At 49.1% G+C, this 19360-nt stretch overlaps 1 protein-coding gene across 2 annotated transcripts in view; it reads right to left on the bottom strand.

Annotated features, from left to right (window-relative positions):
• Positions 1–19360, bottom strand: part of LOC141153975 (NACHT, LRR and PYD domains-containing protein 12-like) — a 99065-nt gene that overhangs the window by 33327 nt on the left and 46378 nt on the right. For both annotated transcript variants that reach the window (XM_073639306.1, XM_073639305.1), the window contains exons 7-8: positions 10455–12159; positions 6628–6798 (exon numbers count right to left, since the gene is read on the bottom strand). In XM_073639306.1, the coding sequence (XP_073495407.1) occupies positions 6628–6798; positions 10455–12159 (1876 nt within the window). The remainder of the gene's footprint in view (positions 1–6627; positions 6799–10454; positions 12160–19360) is intronic.

Below are 19360 nucleotides of genomic sequence, written 5' to 3' on the forward strand. Positions count from 1 at the left end.
CTCTTGCTCACCGCTCCGGGCGGTCTCGTCCTGCTCTGCTCTTGCTCACCGCTCCGGGCGGTCTCGTCCTGCTCTGCTCTTGCTCACCGCTCCGGGCGGTCTCGTCCTGCTCTGCTCTTGCTCACCGCTCCGGGCGGTCTCGTCCTGCTCTGCTCTTGCTCACCGCTCCGGGCGGTCTCGTCCTGCCCTGCTCTCGCTCACCTCTCTGGGCGGCCTCACTCTGCTGTGTTTGTCCGCCACATCTGTGGTTCTGTTCCAGAGTCCCAGTGTGTACTGGGTCCCATCTCGCCTGTGTTCCTACCCGCTAGTGCCTTCCTGTCTGCACTCTAGCCGTGCTTGCCTGTACCCCCCTGCCTGCATACCCGCCTGCCTGCATACCAGTTGTGCCAGCCTAACCAGTCTGTTCCTGTATTCCCCTGTGTGGGTCAACAGCCGTGTCCGGGGTCTGTCCTGGAGTAGCACCTGGTCCCTCGGTTCCTCCTTGGTGCACTGGCGTCGTATGCCGTCGTGCGACCCTGGTCGGATCGGGTGAATACCTAGTTACGCCCCTCCAGGCATTCACTCTCCGGCACGGTCCAGTGGAATCACACGCACACGCCGCTCAGCCCGGGCGTGTGCATTACAGCATGCTCAGGCCATGGTTCCCGTTGAGCCCCACGGCCTTCGCTCTCTGAGACGTTTTCCAGCGAATACGTGCATTAAAAATAAATAAATATTTTTTTTTTTTCCTTAGCTGAGTTCCAGGCGAATTACGCACCCGTCCAGATGGATCTATCAGCTCTCGTTCCTGCGGATCCGCCATGTTACTATGGGGATCCAAGACAGAGTCGTGCATTTGTGGAGCAATGCATGCTACACTTCAAGTTCTACCCTCTATGTTTTCCCACAGATCGGGTTAAGGTGGGATTCATGATGTCTTACCTAGCGGGTGATGCCTTGAATTGGATCATCCCCCTATGGGACGCACAGGATCCTATCATCCTGGACATAATAGCCTTCCTGGTGGCCTTTCTAATGGTCTTCGATGATCCTAACCCGGAGGCTCATGCTGAAGCTTCACTTCCCAGTATCCCGGAGCAGCCCCGATGGGTAATGTGTGTGGGTAGCGCAATAGTCCTCCAGCCCAATGAGACTACTGCCCACCCAGAATCTTCACAGGGTGACTACACTCTCCGGAATACTTCTCCCAACCTCAAGAGGCAGTCCAGACGTGCTAGACGTAGAGGCAAGCCGTCACGCCAGGGTCTGTCCTCCCTGAGACCTCCTGACCCCAACCTTGAAGTCCCTACTGAAGCTTCATCTCCCTGTATCCCGGAGAAGCCCCAACGGGTAATGTGCATGGGTAGTGCACCAGTTCTCCTGCCCGAAGAGACTGCTGCCCACCCAGAATTCACACCGGAGGACCCCCTGTTGCCTCCTGAATCCCCCGGGATACCACTTGAGGACAATTGGAGAGAGACTTCCCTATACCCTGCACCTGATACCTCGTCCGCTTCGTCCAGTGAGTCCGACCTAGTGTTCTCCGAAGCAGAGGTTACCCCTGAGTCTCTACACCCCTCCGATCAGGCGGAGGATCTCCAGTTGTCTCCTGAACCCTTCGGGGTGCTACCTGGTAGCGAATGGACAGAGACTTTCCTATACTCGGTACCTGATACCTCGGCTGCTTCATCCAGCGAGTCCGACCTAGTGTACTCTGAAGCAGAGGTTACCCATGAGTCTCTTCACCCCTCCGACCTGGCGGAGGACCTCCAGTTGTCTCCTGAGCCCTTCGGGGTGCTACCTGGTAGCGAAAGGACAGAGACTCTCCTATACTCTGTACCTGATACCTTGCTCGCTTCGTCCAGTGAGTCCCACTTAGTGTACTCCGAAGCAGAGGTTACTCCCGAGTCTCTACACCCCTCCGACCAGGTGGAGGACCTCCAGTTGTCTCCAGAACCCTTCGGGGTGCCACCTGGTGGTGAATGGACAGAGACTTTCCTATATCCTGGAGCTGATACTTTGCTCGCTTCGCCTAGTGAGTCTAACCTAGTGTACTCCGAAGCACAGGTTATTCATGAGTCTCTACACCCCTCCGACCAGGTGGAAGACCTCCAGTTGTCTCCAGAACCGTTCGGGGTGCCACCTGGTGGTGTATGGACAGAGACTTTCCTATACTCGGCACCCGATACCTCGCCTGCTTCGTCCAGTGAGTCCGACCTAGTGTACTCTGAAGCAGATGTTTTCCCTGAGCCTCTGCACTCTTCTGACCCGGCAGAGGACCTCCAGTTGTTTCCTGACTACTCCGGGGTACCACCAGATAACAAAGAGACAGTGACTTTTTCTCACCCTGTACCTGATAACCCGTCTATTTCTTCCTGTGAGTTTGACAAGATGTACCTCGAAGCAGAGATTACCCCCAAGTCTCTGCTCCCCTCCAGCCGGTGGAGGACTTCCAGTTGTCTCCTGTACCCTCTGGGGTGCCACCTGAAAATATGTGGAGAGAGACTTCCTTGTGTGCTGTTCCTGGTACTCCACCCGTTTCGTCTGTTGCTGAGGATGGCTGGATAGGAGGTAGCATCCTAGCTAACCAGATGAGACCAGTTTTTCCTGTGGACAGTGGAAGTGATCTCCTTGAAGTTAAGGATTGGCCCTCGAATTCCCTGCGGAAGATTCTGGCAGGCCTGAAGAAGAGGGGGCGTAAGGGGGGGTACTGTAACATACCTGGCGGCGTCCTTGCATAGTGGTCCATCTCCCACTGTGCAAGAGCGCGCACTTGATCTCCAGTCCAGAATGTCTCTCTGCCTTCCCTCCATGCTGTCTGTTTGTGTCTGTTTCTGCTGCTTAAGGGCGGCGCCCAATCACTTCCTGCTTTTTGTACCTGCTGTGGGTCACACCCCTTGTGCGTCCTCAGCCTATTGCTGTCTGTCACCTGGTATTTAACCCAGCTGCCCCAATCAATCCTTGCCTGAGCATTGTGTTTCATTCAGTGTGTGCTTTCACTCTGAAGGTGCCAGGTCCCGTTCTGTGTTCTCTTGTCTGCCTATCCTGGAGGCTGTATTTCCAGGCCTGTCTGAACACGCTCCTAGCCTGTTCCTCCCGCCTTCTAGGGGCCGATTACCTAGACCCGCTCCTGTATCTTGTTTGTCCTGTCTGAACACGCTCCTTGCCTGTTCGTCCCACCTCTCTGGGGGCCGTATTCCCAGACCCACTCCTGTATTCCGCTGCAGTGTCGGTCTCCTCCGTACACTCAGTTCCAGTCTGAACTCCTATCTTTTACCTGTTTTTTCTCTATGTCCGTTCCTTTCCTTTTTCTGCAGAGTCTGAACTCGTACCTAACTCCTGCTTGTTGTCTCTGTACTCCCGTTTGTGAGTTTGTGGTCCACTCGCTACTTCTCTGCAAGTACCCTGTGGGTATCTGGCTCTGCCTTTCCCGTCCTGTCTGTTCCGTGTGAACAGAGCCCTGTCCCCCCTGCTCTGCCTTGCTCACCGCTCCGGCGGTTCTAGCCTGCTCTGCCTTGCTCACTGCTCCAGCAGCCTTGCTCCGCTCTGACCCTTTTGCTCGCTGCTCCGGCAGCCTTGCTCCGCTCTGACCCTTTTGCTCACTGCTCTGGCAGTCTTGCTCTACTCTTGCTCACCGCTCCAGGCGGCCTCGTCCTGCTCTGCTCTTGCTCACCGCTCCAGGCGGCCTCGTCCTGCTCTGCTCTTGCTCACCGCTCCAGGCGGTCTTGTCCTGCTCTGCTCTTGCTCACCGCTCGAGGCGGTCTCGTCCTGCTCTGCTCTTGCTCACCGCTCCAGGCGGTCTCGTCCTGCTCTGCTCTTGCTCACAGCTCCAGGCGGTCTCGTCCTGCTCTGCTCTTGCTCACCGCTCCAGGCGGTCTCGTCCTGCTCTGCTCTCGCTCACCGCTCCGGGCGGTCTCGTCCTGCTCTGCTCTCGCTCACCGCTCCAGGCGGTCTCGTCCTGCTCTGCTCTCGCTCACCGCTCCAGGCGGTCTCGTCCTGCTCTGCTCTCGCTCACCGCTCCAGGCGGTCTCGTCCTGCTCTGCTCTCGCTCACCGCTCCAGGCGGTCTCGTCCTGCCCTGCTCTTGCTCACCGCTCCGGGCGGTCTCGTCCTGCTCTGCTCTCGCTCCGGGCGGTCTCGTCCTGCCCTGCTCTCGCTCACCTCTCTGGGCGGCCTCACTCTGCTGTGTTTGTCCGCCACATCTGTGGTTCTGTTCCAGAGTCCCAGTGTGTACTGGGTCCTATCTCGCCTGTGTTCCTACCTGCTAGTGCCTTCCTGTCTGCACTCTAGCCGTGCTTGCCTGTACCCCCCTGCCTGCATACCCGCCTGCCTGCATACCAGTTGTGCCAGCCTAACCAGTCTGTTCCTGAATTCCCCTGTGTGGGTCAACAGCCGTGTCCGGGGTCTGTCCTGGAGTAGCACCTGGTCCCTCTGCTCGGTTCCTCCTTGGTGCACTGGCGTCATATGCCGTCGTGAGACCCTGGTTGGATCGGGTGAATACCTAGTTACGCCCCTCCAGGCATTCACTCTCCGGCACGGTCCAGTGGAAACACACGCACACGCCGCTCAGCCCGGGCGTGTGCATTACATAATGGTATATAAACAGGATCAAACAGTAGTTTTTCCCATGAGGTTCTTATCCACTTGTCTCTGCTCTTTTCCCCTCTGGCCGCTGCCCTTTGCTGTAGTCCGGGTGACCTCCAGTGAAGTTATCACCTGAGGTCTTTAAGGGCTGACTGACAGCCATGTGTGCTTGGGGAAGGAGTACGTTCTACTCTGAAACACGGTGCAATAATTTGGAAGTTTTTTATACTTCCCGCCTGGATTAACCTCTCTTAGCAGCAGCGCCCGGGATTCACCGCATTCCTCTTTCCTTCACTTGTCCGAGTATAAAGTCATCTTTGCGTCCAGTAACCATGTGCTTTGTACTTTTCCTCACTATGCAGTTCTCCCAGCTGGCAATCATCCCTTTAGCAAACTTCTGTTTCTCTACATCTGGTTTACTTCCTGGCTCAGACCTGCTGATAACCCTTCATTTGCTGTAAGCATAATGAACGCTCCTATGGTGTTGTTCACGCTGTAAACGCTGCTGCAACTGTGTGTCTCACCAAGCTAGTATTCAGTTTGTAGGTTCAACACATCTCCTGGTGTCGCGCCCCCGGGGCCGTGGGGTACTCGGCAGCCGGGCCCTCAGATGCTTGGGGGATATCACGGTGGCTGGCCCGGTCCGTGACCCAGGGCGGACATCTGAAAAAAGGGGAATGTATATTGGGATAATAGGTTTGTAAATGTTCGTGACGCCACCTGCGGTTTCAGGTGAGGACCACCAGCGCTGTAGCAGTCCTGTGAGGCCGGTGTTCCGGCAGCTAAGATGGTGTAGCTCCCCACAGGTGGAGCTGGGCCTCAGGGCAGCGTAGGTATAGGGAATGCAGGAGAGAGGTGACCCAGTCGGGTCAGAGTAAGAATAGGGACAGACACGATAGTCACTTCAGTACCTTTTACTGGTGGTATTCAAAGCACAATCCGGAGCACTGTAGGGTGAGGGGTGCACATCAGGACTCTCCCCAGTGAGCGGGTATAGGGCCTCCTGTTTCCTTTGTGTAGTAAGTTTCTGACCTGCTTGGAGCTAGGCCTAACTTAATCTCTGTCTTGCACCTGCTGACCTTGTGGTAGGGCCTTCTCTTGGAGTACACACTCCGAGCTTGCGGGGCCTCAGTGTCTCCTGGCTCTGGTGAACCTGGGACCTGTAGTTCACCAGGGATTCCGGTTGTTTCTAACGGGGTCATAGAGATCCCTGTAAGCTTGGATCCGGTGTCCGGTATATGCTTTCGGGGTGAGCTGGTTAAGCTCCTCTGCCCCCTATGTTACTCACTTTCCACTCGCCTTCGGCCGCTCAGGGCCCTCACTAGGCTTCAGGGCTGCTTGAGGCCTAGCTTGCCTCACACAGCAGCCTGCGTGCAGCTACATCCTGTCTCTCTGAAGACGGAACACTGACTGAGCTGCCTGGCTCCACCTTCCCTTTATATATCCCTATCAGGGCTCCCTCTGCTGGTATGAGGTGGAAGGTGGAGGTGTTTGCATGTAGCGAGGGCCTCTTCTGGAGGAATCCATCCATGCACCCCTCTAGGATCTGTGGCACGAATGCGCAGCAGGGGCGCCACACTGGCTCTGGACATTTCCTGCTTCACCTGTTTGCCTGTCGTCCAGAAAACTCTCTGTCCTGGTCCTCACTGTACAACGTGATATCCAGGAAGTCCTGCCTGCTGTGTCATCGCTTTTGGATCGCAATGGGAACAGTCATCAATAACGCCACAACATAACCCTTCACAAGGAACAAGTGAAGTATAATGTAATGGGCATATCATATGACTTAGAAAACATGTCTCTTCTTTATAAAAACTTATGGCAGTCATTTACATAAAGGGATTATTCAGCCAATCCATAATGCATGAGGTGTAACCATTGTGAGGGGTTTACCTGCGCCCTCTGATCTGTTATACGTGTCATATAATAATATTGTGAATGGTGCATCAATATGGCCCCTGTCAAGCTTATCTTCGACATAATGCAGCAGAACATAAAATTGATCTTATTCTATGTGTAACATGTCCACCCCACGTCTCGTCCTGTACATGTCTCTTATACTCACAGTAATTCCTCTATTCTGCATTCTGGACTGGACAGAGCCTCCATCAAGTCAATGAAGTGAGGACCATACAGACGGTTATTAGACAGATCAAGTTTCTTCAGGGACCGGTTATTTTTTATTCCAGATGCCAACTGGATGCAGGAAGATTCTGGTAGCTTATTATTATCCAAACTGTAAGAATAAGAAGATGAAATCTGGTTGAGGTACCAAAGTGCATTAATATAAAATCTGTAGAATGAGAACAGAAAGTGTCCCCAGCTGTTCGTATAATCCATAAATGTCATCAGTATAAGCCGCATCTTGTGTCCGGTGGATGTCACGAATGCGGGAAGCTACAAACCTGGACAAAATTGTTGGTCCCCTCCTGTTAAAGTAAGAGGAACCCACAATAGTCAGTGAAATAACTTGAAACTGACAAAAGTAATTCTCAACTTAAATTTACGTGAATTGTGGCTCAACAAAAAAAAAAAAGAAATGAGACTGGCCTGGACAAAAATGATGGTTCTCTTAATGTAATATTTTGTTGCACAACCCTTCTGAGGCAATCACTAACTCTGAGACTTCTGCCCCCCATTCATAGGCATTTTGGCCGCTTTTTGTGAGCAAACTGCTCCTTGTGACTCAGGTGTGAAGGCGCCTTCTCCAGACGGCAGGTCTCAGCGACTTCGACAGATGTTCAGCATGATTTAGATGACACATCATAGAAGGCCACTTCAGAAGAGTCCCATGCTTTGCTTTTAGCCATTCTTGGGTGTTTTTAGCTGTGTGTTTTGGGTCATTATCCTGTTGGAGGACTCATGACCTGCGACTGAGACCAAGCTTTCTGACACTGGGCTGCACCTTTTGCCCCAGAATGCCTTGATAAAAGAAAGTTTAGTCTCATCTGCCCAAAGACAGATTCTCACAGAAGTCTTGTGGCTTGTCAATATGTATTTTGGTAAATTCCATTCTCGCTTGTTTAGGATTTGCTTTCAACAGTGGTTTCCTTCATGGTCATCTTCCATGAAGTCCACTTTAGCCAAGACAGTGCCAGATGATGCGATCTGACACTGAAAAAAAGGGGGTCAAGCCTATTTTTGCTCTCATTTGAGAACTTGAGGAAGGTGAGTTTCAATGCTCCTTTCATTTGGTGTTGGTGCTTTGTGGCGGCCATTGTTGCTGTGGTTTTGTGCTTGTGAGGCGGCGCGGCCTGGAGTCATAGGGACTCAGTCTTGCAGCATGAGTGCTGTGAGGCACCAGGCCGCCCGCCCTGCTGGTGCATTGTCGCTGAGGCAGTGGTCAGCGCACAACTCCGCTCCTTTATGGCAATAAAAGTTAGGACCCACTGAGAGGCTTGCTGTGACGTGGCAGTGGGCTTCATACAGTCTGATTAGAATGTTAAACTAAGAACCTGATGTTCAGCTAAATATATTTTTGCCTAGCAGCATTAGATCAATGTATGATTTTTGAAGGTGCTGTCCATTCTCTTTTTTTCAGCATATTGCGCGATCTGACACTGATGTTCCTCGACCTTGGAATTCACCTCTAATCTCTTTGGAAGTTGTCCTGGGCTCTTTCGTTACGATTCGTATTATCCGTCTCTTCATTTTGTCATCAATTTTTCCTTTAGCATAGGAGGTTGTTTAGAGCAGGGTTCCCCAACTCCAGTCCTCAAGGCCCACCAACAGGTCATGTTTTCAGGATTTCCTTAGTATTGCACAGGTGATAATTCCATCATCAGCACAGGCAATAGTTACATCACCTGTGCAATACTAAGGAAATCCTGAAAACATGACCTGTTGGTGGGCCTTGAGGACTGGAGTTGGGGAACCCTGGTTTAGAGTCAAGTAAATCTTAAATTTCTGAATAATGTGTGCAACTGTAGTAACGGGAACATCAAGTTGTATATATTGGTACACACTCGCGCTACACAGAAATCACCTAGGTGCAGCTGCTGGTTGTAAAACAGGCTCTGTGTGCTGGCCTGTCAAACATAAAAAAACACTAAAAATAAATATACAACTGCACTTGCACTAATTAATTTTATTAGTGCAAGCGCGGTTGTATATTTATTTTTAGGAACATCAAGTTGTTTGGAAATGGCCTTATAACCTTTACCTATAACTTGTCTATTATTTTCTTTCTAATCTTCGGAGACAACTCTCTCCTTAGTTTTCTTTGCTCAATGTTAGGTGTAATACACACCATGATACCAAACAGCACAGTAGCTACTTTTCACCTTTCGAATAGGCAACTGACTGAATACAAGTTTGTAGACACCAGTCATACTAGTTACAGGACACATCTTAGTTTAACATGTCTCTATGGTAAAATTATTTTCAATCTTTTCAAGGGGTGCCATCATTTTTGTTCAGGCCATTTTCATTAGTTTTTTAATTTTTCTGTTGAACCACAATTCACAAGCAATGTCTGATTGCCATTAGTTGTTATACAGTAAATTTAAATATAAAATTACTTTTGTCAGTTTCAAGTAGTTTCAGTGACCATTGTTGGTTTTTCTTACTTTGACAGAAAGGTACCAAGAATTTTGTCCACATCTTTGCATGTTATTATGTTCTCTGACACCAAATCCATGTTCTAGAAATCTAGAATCCTGAGTAATGTCCTCACTTTATGGTGTGTCATAAATCAGGGACTATTGCAGCAGTACACGGAGTGTACAATTGTCATAAAGCTGGATGAAAGAACTTGTTTCTTGTTAAGTATCAGTTCCTGAGAGCTAAATGCTTTTTTATGGGCGATTGGATTATTTATGTGTCACACAAGGTGAGGGAAAGACTAAGTGCACAAAGATGGAAAGAGGGGGAGGAAGCCCAAACACTAGGAAAAGGGGGAGTGGAGACCCCTAGGCAGATCTGACAGTCACCCTGACTCCCCTAACGTCCCTAAATAGTTTCCAAACCTATCGCTGAGCAAGAAACCTAATCCCTGACTGCCCCTAGGTATAGGCCCTAGGTAGGGAGGGGGCGGGGTGAGCACTAGTCAGCCCCCACTTGCAACTAAGAAACAGGTAAACAGACAAGGGAAACACTTAGCTTGAGAAGACACCAGAGAGATAACGCCAACTATCCTCCAAGGGAACTCCAAGAAGACACTGGCCGACTACTAGTACTTCAGGACAGGACAGAGGAACATAGAGCTATCACTGGCGACTCTCTGGAGAGACTGAAGGTATTTTAACATCCAGCAAGGATGTGTCAATTAGCAGCAGAAGGTGGAGGTCACTGCTAAGTCCTAGAGGAAGGATATCACTACACTACAGAGATGAAAACGTCAAGAAGGTGCCTGCAGAGCCAAGCGCAATGACCTTCTACAGCTGGATCCAGAACGACTGTCTGTCACACCTGTGACATTATGTTGGCATAAAAATAATATTCAGCATTGGCAGCAGATCTCCCTATATAAACAGGGGATGTACTGCTGATAGCATAGTGTTGTATGGGGACAAAATCATCATATTAAGGATTGTTCTGTTGCCATCAGTATTCGTTAGCCTTTGTAAACCAGTAACCGGTCAACTTACATATAGTTGATAAGTACTCATTAGTAGGCTGAAATTGGCCCATATAATTGTACCTTATGTTCTTAATATGTCTCAGAGATGAAATGCTGTATCTTGTATTTTAGGCTCCGATGACTTAAATGGTGCCTTACTGAAGGCCTCACCAATTGTTTTGAAACATTTAAAATGTCTATTCTAAAAGTATCATCAAACTGTGATATCGTGAGTGACTTGATCAAAATGGGATATTCACAGTAGAAATCCTATTGATAAACACATTTTTAAAAATTCCACCGAAGGATTAAACAAAATAGTAGTATTTTACCTCAGATTCTGGAGATTGTGTAAAGATGGTGCAAGTCTTTTTAATCCTTCGTTGTCTAAGTAACACGAGGTTAGATCAAGTCTTTCTATATTTGTGCAGGTTTCCAGGATAAATGCTAACACCATGCAGTCTAAAGGCGATATGCGAATATGTGAAAGATCAAAACTTCTGTGCGATTTTAATGATTCCTGTACTAGAGGCTTATTACGGGTTTCAAACAAATAGAAGAATGTATTGAGAAGACACCGCTTGTTGTCTGCAACTTCTAGCAGTCCTTGTTTTTCTGGAATTAAGTCCTTCACCCAAGTGATGACATCTATGGAGGCCTGAGCTGCTTTTCTATCCAGATATCCAGTTAGTATAGACCTTGTGGAGTTGTCTGATAGACCACACAGGAACCGAAGGAATATTTCACCGCGTCCATCAGAATAGGATTTGGCTTCTTTTAGTGATTTCTGTAATTTCTCAGAATATTCCGCATAATGCACCAAGGCGGAGAAGAATTCCTGCACAGTGAGATGTAAGAAGGAATAAGTCACAGGTTCCTCCGATTCCATCAGAAAACTTGATAAAAGCTTTGACTTATTGTCCACATGGAAGGATTCCAGATTTCGGTAATCAAAAATAATCAAGTGATTCATTACCCCATGTTCTGCCATCCACCCGATGGACCGCAGGAACTTCTGAGCTTCACTTTCGTCACTACTGTGCAGACTGTGATTGGACAGGATGTTGGCGATAAATATTGCAAACAGTTGAGTCACAGTTTTGGGTAATAATGACACCGGCTGATCACTACTTGTGGGCTGGAAGCTCCTGGATAACACTGTACAGATGATCCAGCAGTAGGACGGGAGGTAACAGAACGTGTACAATGTCTCATTCTGCTTCACGTAACTAAAAGCCTTTTCAGCCACTTCAGGATTACAGAAGAAATTTTCAAAGTACATCTGTCGTTCTTCTGGAAAAAATCCAATTATTTCTACTGTTCGCTGGAAAACACTACAATCTATAGATGCCAGTCTGGTTGGGCGACTGGTCATCAGAACAGAACATCCATTCAGAAGAGACTTTCTCACCAAACTAACAACAATCTGACCACAAGGTTCGGGCTGTTTAGGATGAGAGCACAAGTGACGGGTTGTGAAATCCATTGTATGAAGACTTTCATCTAAGCCATCAAATATAAAGAGAAGTTTCTCTGGATCTTGTAAGATGTTCCCGAGCTGCTGCTCCAGATATGGGTACTGATGAAGGATCAGGGTCTCCAGACTAATCTTATCCAGTCTGTTCAGTTCCCGGAATTTAAAGAAAAAGACAAAGGAGAATCTTTGGTAGAGATCGCCCCTTGTCCAGTCATAGGCAAACTTCTGCATCAGGGTGGTCTTCCCTACACCAGGCACTCCGCTCACCATTACCATTTGTGGCACCAGTCTGGATTGCTGACAGCGTCGGAACATTTTGTTGGGGGAAATGTGCTCTACTTCATCTTGGGATTCTTTTATGTATTCCTCATGTTTTACTCCGGTCTGTAGGAGCTCATTCTCAGTGCGTTCCCTGAAGTTATCGGTGGAGACAATGATGAGGTTCACATAACGTATTGAGAATGTAAAACTTTCTTGTCCTTGGTTAGATCCTGGAGGTTTGTTCTCGATCAGTTTCTCAGTTTTGTCATATAAATGTTTCTTGTGACAGTTCTGGATGTCTATGGAAAAAAGTGGACAATATCAGTAAAGTTAAGCTGGAATAAAATGAGTATTTTCTACAGGATCAGTAATAAATATGTTTTTAACATCTGTACTTTGATAAGACTTCAGAAATGTTAGTTAATACGGTGTGATATACTTGTGAACTTGTGACGAAATGGAGGGGATTCATCAACAATACTGTCAAAAGTATGAGTTTATTATCTGCAAAAAAAAGTGACATCATTGGCAAAACTTTTTAGGCATGATAAATCAGTTTATGGCAAATATAATAAAGTATCTTGCTATCATTTTATGTATTTTTCTTTTTTTTCGCCCCATGGGTGAGTAACTTCCGGTAAGAAATCAGCAAATAGGACCTATATATAAGACATCTCATGATGACTTTCCTAGGTCTGATAGTGCGTGTCCCTCCATTAGGTCACTCCGTAACACTGGTGGGTGTGAACCCACTGCACCACGGGCCGGCTTACCCTGGAGGGGCGTAACTAAGTGACTACCGGCTATTCACTAGAGCCTCTGATGGTGAGGATAGGCTGGGCTGCCGGTAGTCACCAGGTACCAGTTCAGGGCAGTCCCCAGGTCTACAGCAACTGACCGGAGAGTCATAGTTGCGGGTATGAATGGAGTTTGGGATCCGTAGATTCACAGGGAGTTGAAGACGGTATGTTACCGGATTATGTTAACTGAGAATTTTTGTATGGATAGAGGTACCGGGGAGCGAACTTGTACGAAGGCACCTTCAAGCGAATATTCCAGGATGACAGCCAGACTATTTCCAGGATGATACTGAGGCGGCAAACCTCTCTTCTTGTTCGCATGAGTCTTCATCCAAGACACGGCGCTAAGGAGGGAAGCCTGTGTCTGCTGCCAGATCTGAAGGAAGTCACCGTACGAGGCATCAGCTGCTGGTACTCCGGAGGAAGCAGACATAGGAGAGGGCAATTGAGGGTGATGGGAGTATACCACGAAGAATGGAGATGAAAGACTCCCCAACGTGGTTGTTGTAGGAAAACTCTGCACAAAGCAGCAGTTGCACCCAGTCATCTTGACGGGCAGAGAAAGTCGTGAAGGTACTGTAGCTTTCGAGAATCTGAGTAACCCATTCCACTTGCCCATTGGTCTGCGGATGGTACGCAGAGGAGAAGTCCAGCTGAACATTCAGCAGCTTAAACAGAGCTCTCTAAAACTTCAAAGTGAACTAGACTCCACAATCAGAGACTATGTGGAGAGGAAGACCATGGAGACGAAATACATGCTGGAAGAACTGCGTGGTGAGCTTAGGAACGGAAGGAAGGCCGGCCATCTTAGAGAACAGATCCACCACAAGCCAGATAATGTCATAACCCTCGGAGAGAGGCAGGTGATGAAGTCCATAGCAATATGCTGCCAGTGAGCAGAAGGAACTGGCAGAGGTTGGAGAAGACCAGCAGGCTTATCCCTGGAAGACTTGTTTCTGGTGCACTGCTAACAGTGTGACAGTCACTGGTGTTATATGCAAGGGGAGGTATGTGTCACTCAGGATGCTTTCCTGTGTGAACTGAGACCTACTGAATTTCTGCCAGCATGTTATGTACTGGGAGTTTTCTCTTTTAAAGGGTGTGGTTTTATGGGAATGACGTAGAGAGGGAGGGAAGTAATTCCCCATACCTCCCCCTCAGGGTGTGGCTGAGCAAACCTTAAATGTTCAGTCCTGTTTTTTTTCTCTCTGTGTTGTGTTTGGAGAGGTAAGGTCTCCAGATTGGACAACCATAGCTCAGGATGGAGCTGAAGGCTGGACATAACCTGTGTGGGTGAACCGCACACACACACATATGGACTGTGCTACCATTTATCTTTTGTTTTGTTGTTTTGCCAGTAAGGAAGTGTTTATTTTTGCTAGAGTTGCAGGGCTCTATGCCATATAATAAAGCCTGCAGAGAATACCGGTTCCTGAGCCTACTTCCAGAGTCGTCCACCACAGTTGGTGGAGAATGCGGGCAAGATTCCAGGAACACATGTACCTGCCACAGAGACCGGTGGATGTCCTGGGTGAAGGCCGGCAGCCAGCCAGAGAAGTCCGGAAGCATGGAGGAGCTCATTAAGCACCTGGTGTAGAGCCAACAACAGATGCACCAACAGCACTTGCAGAGCCAGCAGCAGCACCAGGAGACGACCAAACTGTTGTTGCAACAGATCCAGTTGCAGCAGATACAGCTTTTGGCGGATGCTATCCAGGGCAGGGCAACCGCCCCACCCCCAGGGCCGACTGATGACTCCCACATCAGGAAGGCGGTAAGACGGGCCATGCAGAAGATGACCCCTGGGGATGATGTAGAAGCATTTCTGACTGTCTTTGAGAGGGTGGCTGATCGGGAGAGACTTCCACCAGAACAGTGGGCAGAGGTTCTGGCTCCATATTTGTCGGGGGAACCAGAAAAGGCATATTACGACTTGGCACTGCAGGATGCCAAGGAATACGCCAAGCTAAAGACAGAGATCCTAGCACGCCTGGGAGTGAATATAGCGGTGAGAACCCAACGAGTCCACCATTGGGCGTAGGCCAGCGACAAACCCCCTCGCTCGCAGATGTTTGACCTACTGCATCTCGTTCAGAAGTGGTTGCAGCCAGAGTCCTCCACTCCGGCCCAGATGGTTGAGCGGGTGGTGATTGATAGATTTGTGCACTCCCTTCCCAAGCCAGTACAGACTTGGGTTGCCCAGGGCGATCCCCAGAACGTAAATGACTTAATCGGCCTGGTAGAGAGGTACCAGGTGGTTGAGAAATCCCTCGGGAAACCAGAAATAGTCACTCCTCCGTACTGGGATACCCAAAGGGGAGCGAGTTCACCACGAAAGGGGTCTAGAGCCACCACTGGGGGGCGTCCCACTCCCACTGAAGGTGCCACAAGGACTGTTGCTAAAGATCTAGTCTGTTGGCAGTGTCACAACCCTGGACACGTAACCGCCAGGTGTCAATTGTCCCCCGAGCCCATGGACTGCAGTCTAGGCAGACGGGTCTCCTATTATGCGTATCCAGCCTGTAGTGTGAACTGTTGACCCGGTGAGGGGCCGCAAGCGTGTGCCGTGTCCGTTAATGGAGTGATGGTGCTTGAACTGTTGGATTCAGGGAGTCTAGTGACCCTAATCAGTGCCAACCTTCCCCACCAGCTGATCTCTGCCAAGACTGTGGGCGTCCGCTGCATACATGGGGACGCCAAGGACTACCCTGTGGCCACAGTGACAGTGGGAACAGACTGTGGTGCCCAATCCCACGAGGTCGGAGTGCTTAAGGACCTCATACATCCAGTCATATTGGGGCGCGATTTCCCGTTGTTCTGGGACTTGTGGGGGAAAGGTACAAGACTGAGTCATGTGGACAAGTTCCAGGTCTCTAAGGAAATACCCCCGTCGACATCTGAAGGGGATGAGTTCCCATTGTGTGTCCTTGCCGGAGACGAGGACGAGACTGTGACCGAAGAGGCCAATCTCCCTGAGTTAGAGGTGGCAGGAGAGAACTTTGGGTCTGCTCAAGTTCAGGACTTGACCTTGAAGGGCGCATGGGACAATGTTACTGTCTGTAATGGGGTTGCTCAAGAGCCGGGGGCAGACACCAGGTACCCACACTTCGCAGTTATGGGGGAGTTATTGTATAGAGTGACCAAACCAAAGGGTGATGAGATAGTGGAGCAGCTGTTAGTTCCAGGGCCCTACCGACAGAAGGTATTAGATATGGCCCATTCGCATGTTCTGGGGGGACACCTGGGTGTCGAGAAAACTCAAGAGAGGTTACTGAGGAGGTTTTATTGGCCAGAGTGTTACCGGGAGATCCTTAACTATTGTAGGTCCTGCCCCACCTGCCAGATAACCGCGCCCTCCTCCCACTTCTGTAGTCCTTTAATCCCCCTACCTGTGATAGAAATCCCTTTTGAGAGGATTGCCATGGACCTAGTGGGGCTCTTAGTCAAATCAGCCCGGGGCCACCAATACATCCTGGTAGTCATGGACTATGCGACCCGGTACCTGTAAGTGGTACCACTGAGGAACTCGTCGAGTAGGAGCATAGCCCACAAACTTGTCCATATATTTGCCAGGACCTGACTGCCGAAGGAGATACTAATGGACCAAGGAACCCCGTTCATGAGCAAAGTAATGAAAGGAGCTATGTAAAGTCCTTTAGATTACCCAGCTGCGAACCTCCGTCTACCATCCGCGAACCTCCGTCTACCATCTGCAGACAGACGGCCTGGTGGAGCGCTTTAACCCTGGTGGAGCGCTTCTGCCCCCTGATGTATAAATACATCAGGGGGCAGTACAGAGATCTCTCCCATGACCTGTTTATACCAAGGATGGTGACAAAGACGAGGGGGCACACTATGCGTCTGGAGGAAAGGAGGTTCCTGCACCAGCATAGAAGGGGATTCTTTACTGTCAGAGCCGTGAGACTCTGGAACTCTCTGGGAGAGGAAGTGGTGATGTCCAACTCACTTAATGAGTTCAAGAGAGGCCTAGACGCCTTTCTTGAGAACAATAAAATTACATCTTATGCTTAGTTAATTAATCCAGGGATTTAATCTGACTGCCAGATTGGTGTCGGGAAGTGAATTTTTCCTCAATGATGTAAATTGGCCTATACCGCATGTTTTTTTTTTTTTTTGCCTTCCCCTGGATCAACGCTGCGGAATAGCTGTAGTGCACAAGAAATAGGCTGAACTGGCTGGACGCTTGTCTTTTTTCGGCCTTATAAACTATGTAACTATGTAACCCCTTACTTACCGGGGACGTATTAGTACGCATATTTGCGATCCCCCCGTTCAGTGAGGGCAGCTGCGCTGAGCCCTCACTGAAAGGAGCACATGTCAGCTGATTCTTACAGCTGACATGTGCCCGCAACAGCCGCGGGTGGAATCGCGATCCACCCGCGGCTGTTAACATGTTAAATGCTGCTGTCAATCTCCAACAGCAGCATTTAACGCGCGCTTCCGGGTAGCGCGTCATAAGCCCCGCCCACCGACGACCCCGTCACGTGATCGCGGGTCGCCGATGGGCGTGCATGACAACCCAGGGTCTGCAGCAGACGCCTGTGGTTGTCATGATCTTGTCGCTATGAGCGCCACCTAGTGGTCGGCGCTCATAGCACAGGACCATTTCTGCTGCATGCAGGGGACCTGCTCGTCCCCTGTATGTAGCAGAGGCGATCGGATAGTTGCTGCTTCTAGCCTCATATGGAGACTATAGAAGCATGCAAAAAGTAAAAAAAAAAAGTTTTTAAAAATATAAAAAAAAATAAAAAAATATAAAAGTTTAAATCACCCCCCTTTCGCCCCATTCAAAATAAAATATATAAAAAAAAACCCCACATACACATATTTGGTATCGTCGCGTTCAGAATCGCCCGATCTATCAATATAAAAAAAGAATTAATCCGATCGGTAAACGGCGTAACGAGAAAAAAATTCTAAACGCCAGAATTACGTTTTTTGGTCGCCGCAAAATTGCAATAAAATGCAATAACGGGCGATCAAAAAATAAGCCATCAAACAGCCCCAGATCACGAAAAATGGAGACGCTACGGGTCTTAGAAAATGGCGCTATTTTTTCATTTTTTTTTTTACCAAATTTTGGATTTTTTTTTCATCACTTAAATATAAAAGAACCTATACATGTTTGGTGTCTATGAACTCGTAATGACCTGTAGAATAAGAAGGGCAGGTCAGTTTTAGCATTCAGTGAATGTGGTAAAAAAAATAAATAAAAAACAACTGTGGTATTGCACTTTTTTTGCAATTTTACCGCACTTGGAATTTTTTTCCCGTTTTCCTGTACAGGATATGGTAAAACTAGTAATGGCGTTGAAAAGTACAACTCGTCCCGCAAAAAATAAGCCCTCACATGGCCATATTGACCAAAAAATAAAAACGCTATGGCTCTGGGAATAAGGGGAGCAAAAACGAAAATGCAAAAACGAAAAATGCTCCGAGGCTTAAGGGGTTAATAAAACCTTAAAAGCGATGCTCAAAAAGGTCATAGAGAAGGACGGTTGTGACTGGGACTACCTGCTACCGTTCCTGCTCTTCTCGGTAAAAGAGGTCCCACAAGCCTCTACAGGTTTCTCCCCATTTGAGCTACTGTATGGACGACATCCACGAGGGCTCCTGGATATTGCCAAGGAAACCTGGGAAGCCGAGGTTACGCCCCACCGGAGCATCATAGAACATGTCGCCCAGATGCAGGAGAGAATGGCGAAAGTGATGCCTATCGTGAAGGGTCATCTCCTCCAGGCACAAGAGGCCCAGGCAAGGGTCTATAACCGGTCAGCGAGGCTGAGGCAGATCCAGCCTGGGGATCGTGTTCGGGTGCTTATTCCCACCATCGAGAGAAAGTTCCTGGCCAAGTGGCAAGGCCCATATGAGGTGGTGGAGAAACTCAGCGAAGTGAACTACAAAGTTCACCAGCCTGGCCGAAGAAAGCCGCACCAAGTATACCATGTGAACATGCTCAAGCCGTGGCGAGATCGGGAAACACTGGGGGCTTCTTGTTTGGGAGCCAGTCCGAAAGCCAAAGTCGAGGACGAGCTGCTGCAACGGAACCGTGACCTGTTCTCGGAGTTGACAGGGCGTGGAGGTGGTCAAGCATGACGTGCTGACGGAAGCGCATGTTAGGGTAAACCTTAAACCCTATAGGATTCCTGAAGCCCACCGTGAGGTAATCTCAGCTGAGGTGAAGAGGATGCTGGACCTCGGTGTGATAGAGGAATCAAAGAGTGGATGGTTGAGTCCCATCGTTCTCGTACCAAAGCCCGACGGGGAGTGGAGATTTTGTAATGACTACCGCAGGCTGAATGAGGTTTCCAAGTGTGACGCATATCTGATGCCTCGCGTCGATGAACTTGTCGAGAGGCTTGGACCTGCGAGATATATTACCACCCTCTACTTGAAGAAGGGCTACTGGCAGATGTCCCAGAGGGCCAAGGAGAAAACAGCTTTCTCAACACCTGATGGGTGTTCCAGTACACCCGAATGCCTTTCGGACTGCAGGGGACACCAGCCACCTTCCAGAGGGCCATGGATCGGATCCTCGGCCCACATAAGAAGTAGGCCACAGCCTACCTTGATAACATTGTCGTCTTTAGCCCAGACTGGGCTAGTCATCTGCCAAAGGAACAGACAATTCTGGATGCTCTAAGAAAGGTAGGATTTACGATAAATCCGCGAAAATGTG

This window comes from Phyllobates terribilis, unplaced genomic scaffold, assembly GCF_046119375.1.
Source record: "Phyllobates terribilis strain yellow unplaced genomic scaffold, ASM4611937v1 Scaffold_7__3_contigs__length_470593459, whole genome shotgun sequence".
In the NCBI taxonomy this organism is placed as follows: domain Eukaryota; kingdom Metazoa; phylum Chordata; class Amphibia; order Anura; family Dendrobatidae; genus Phyllobates; species Phyllobates terribilis.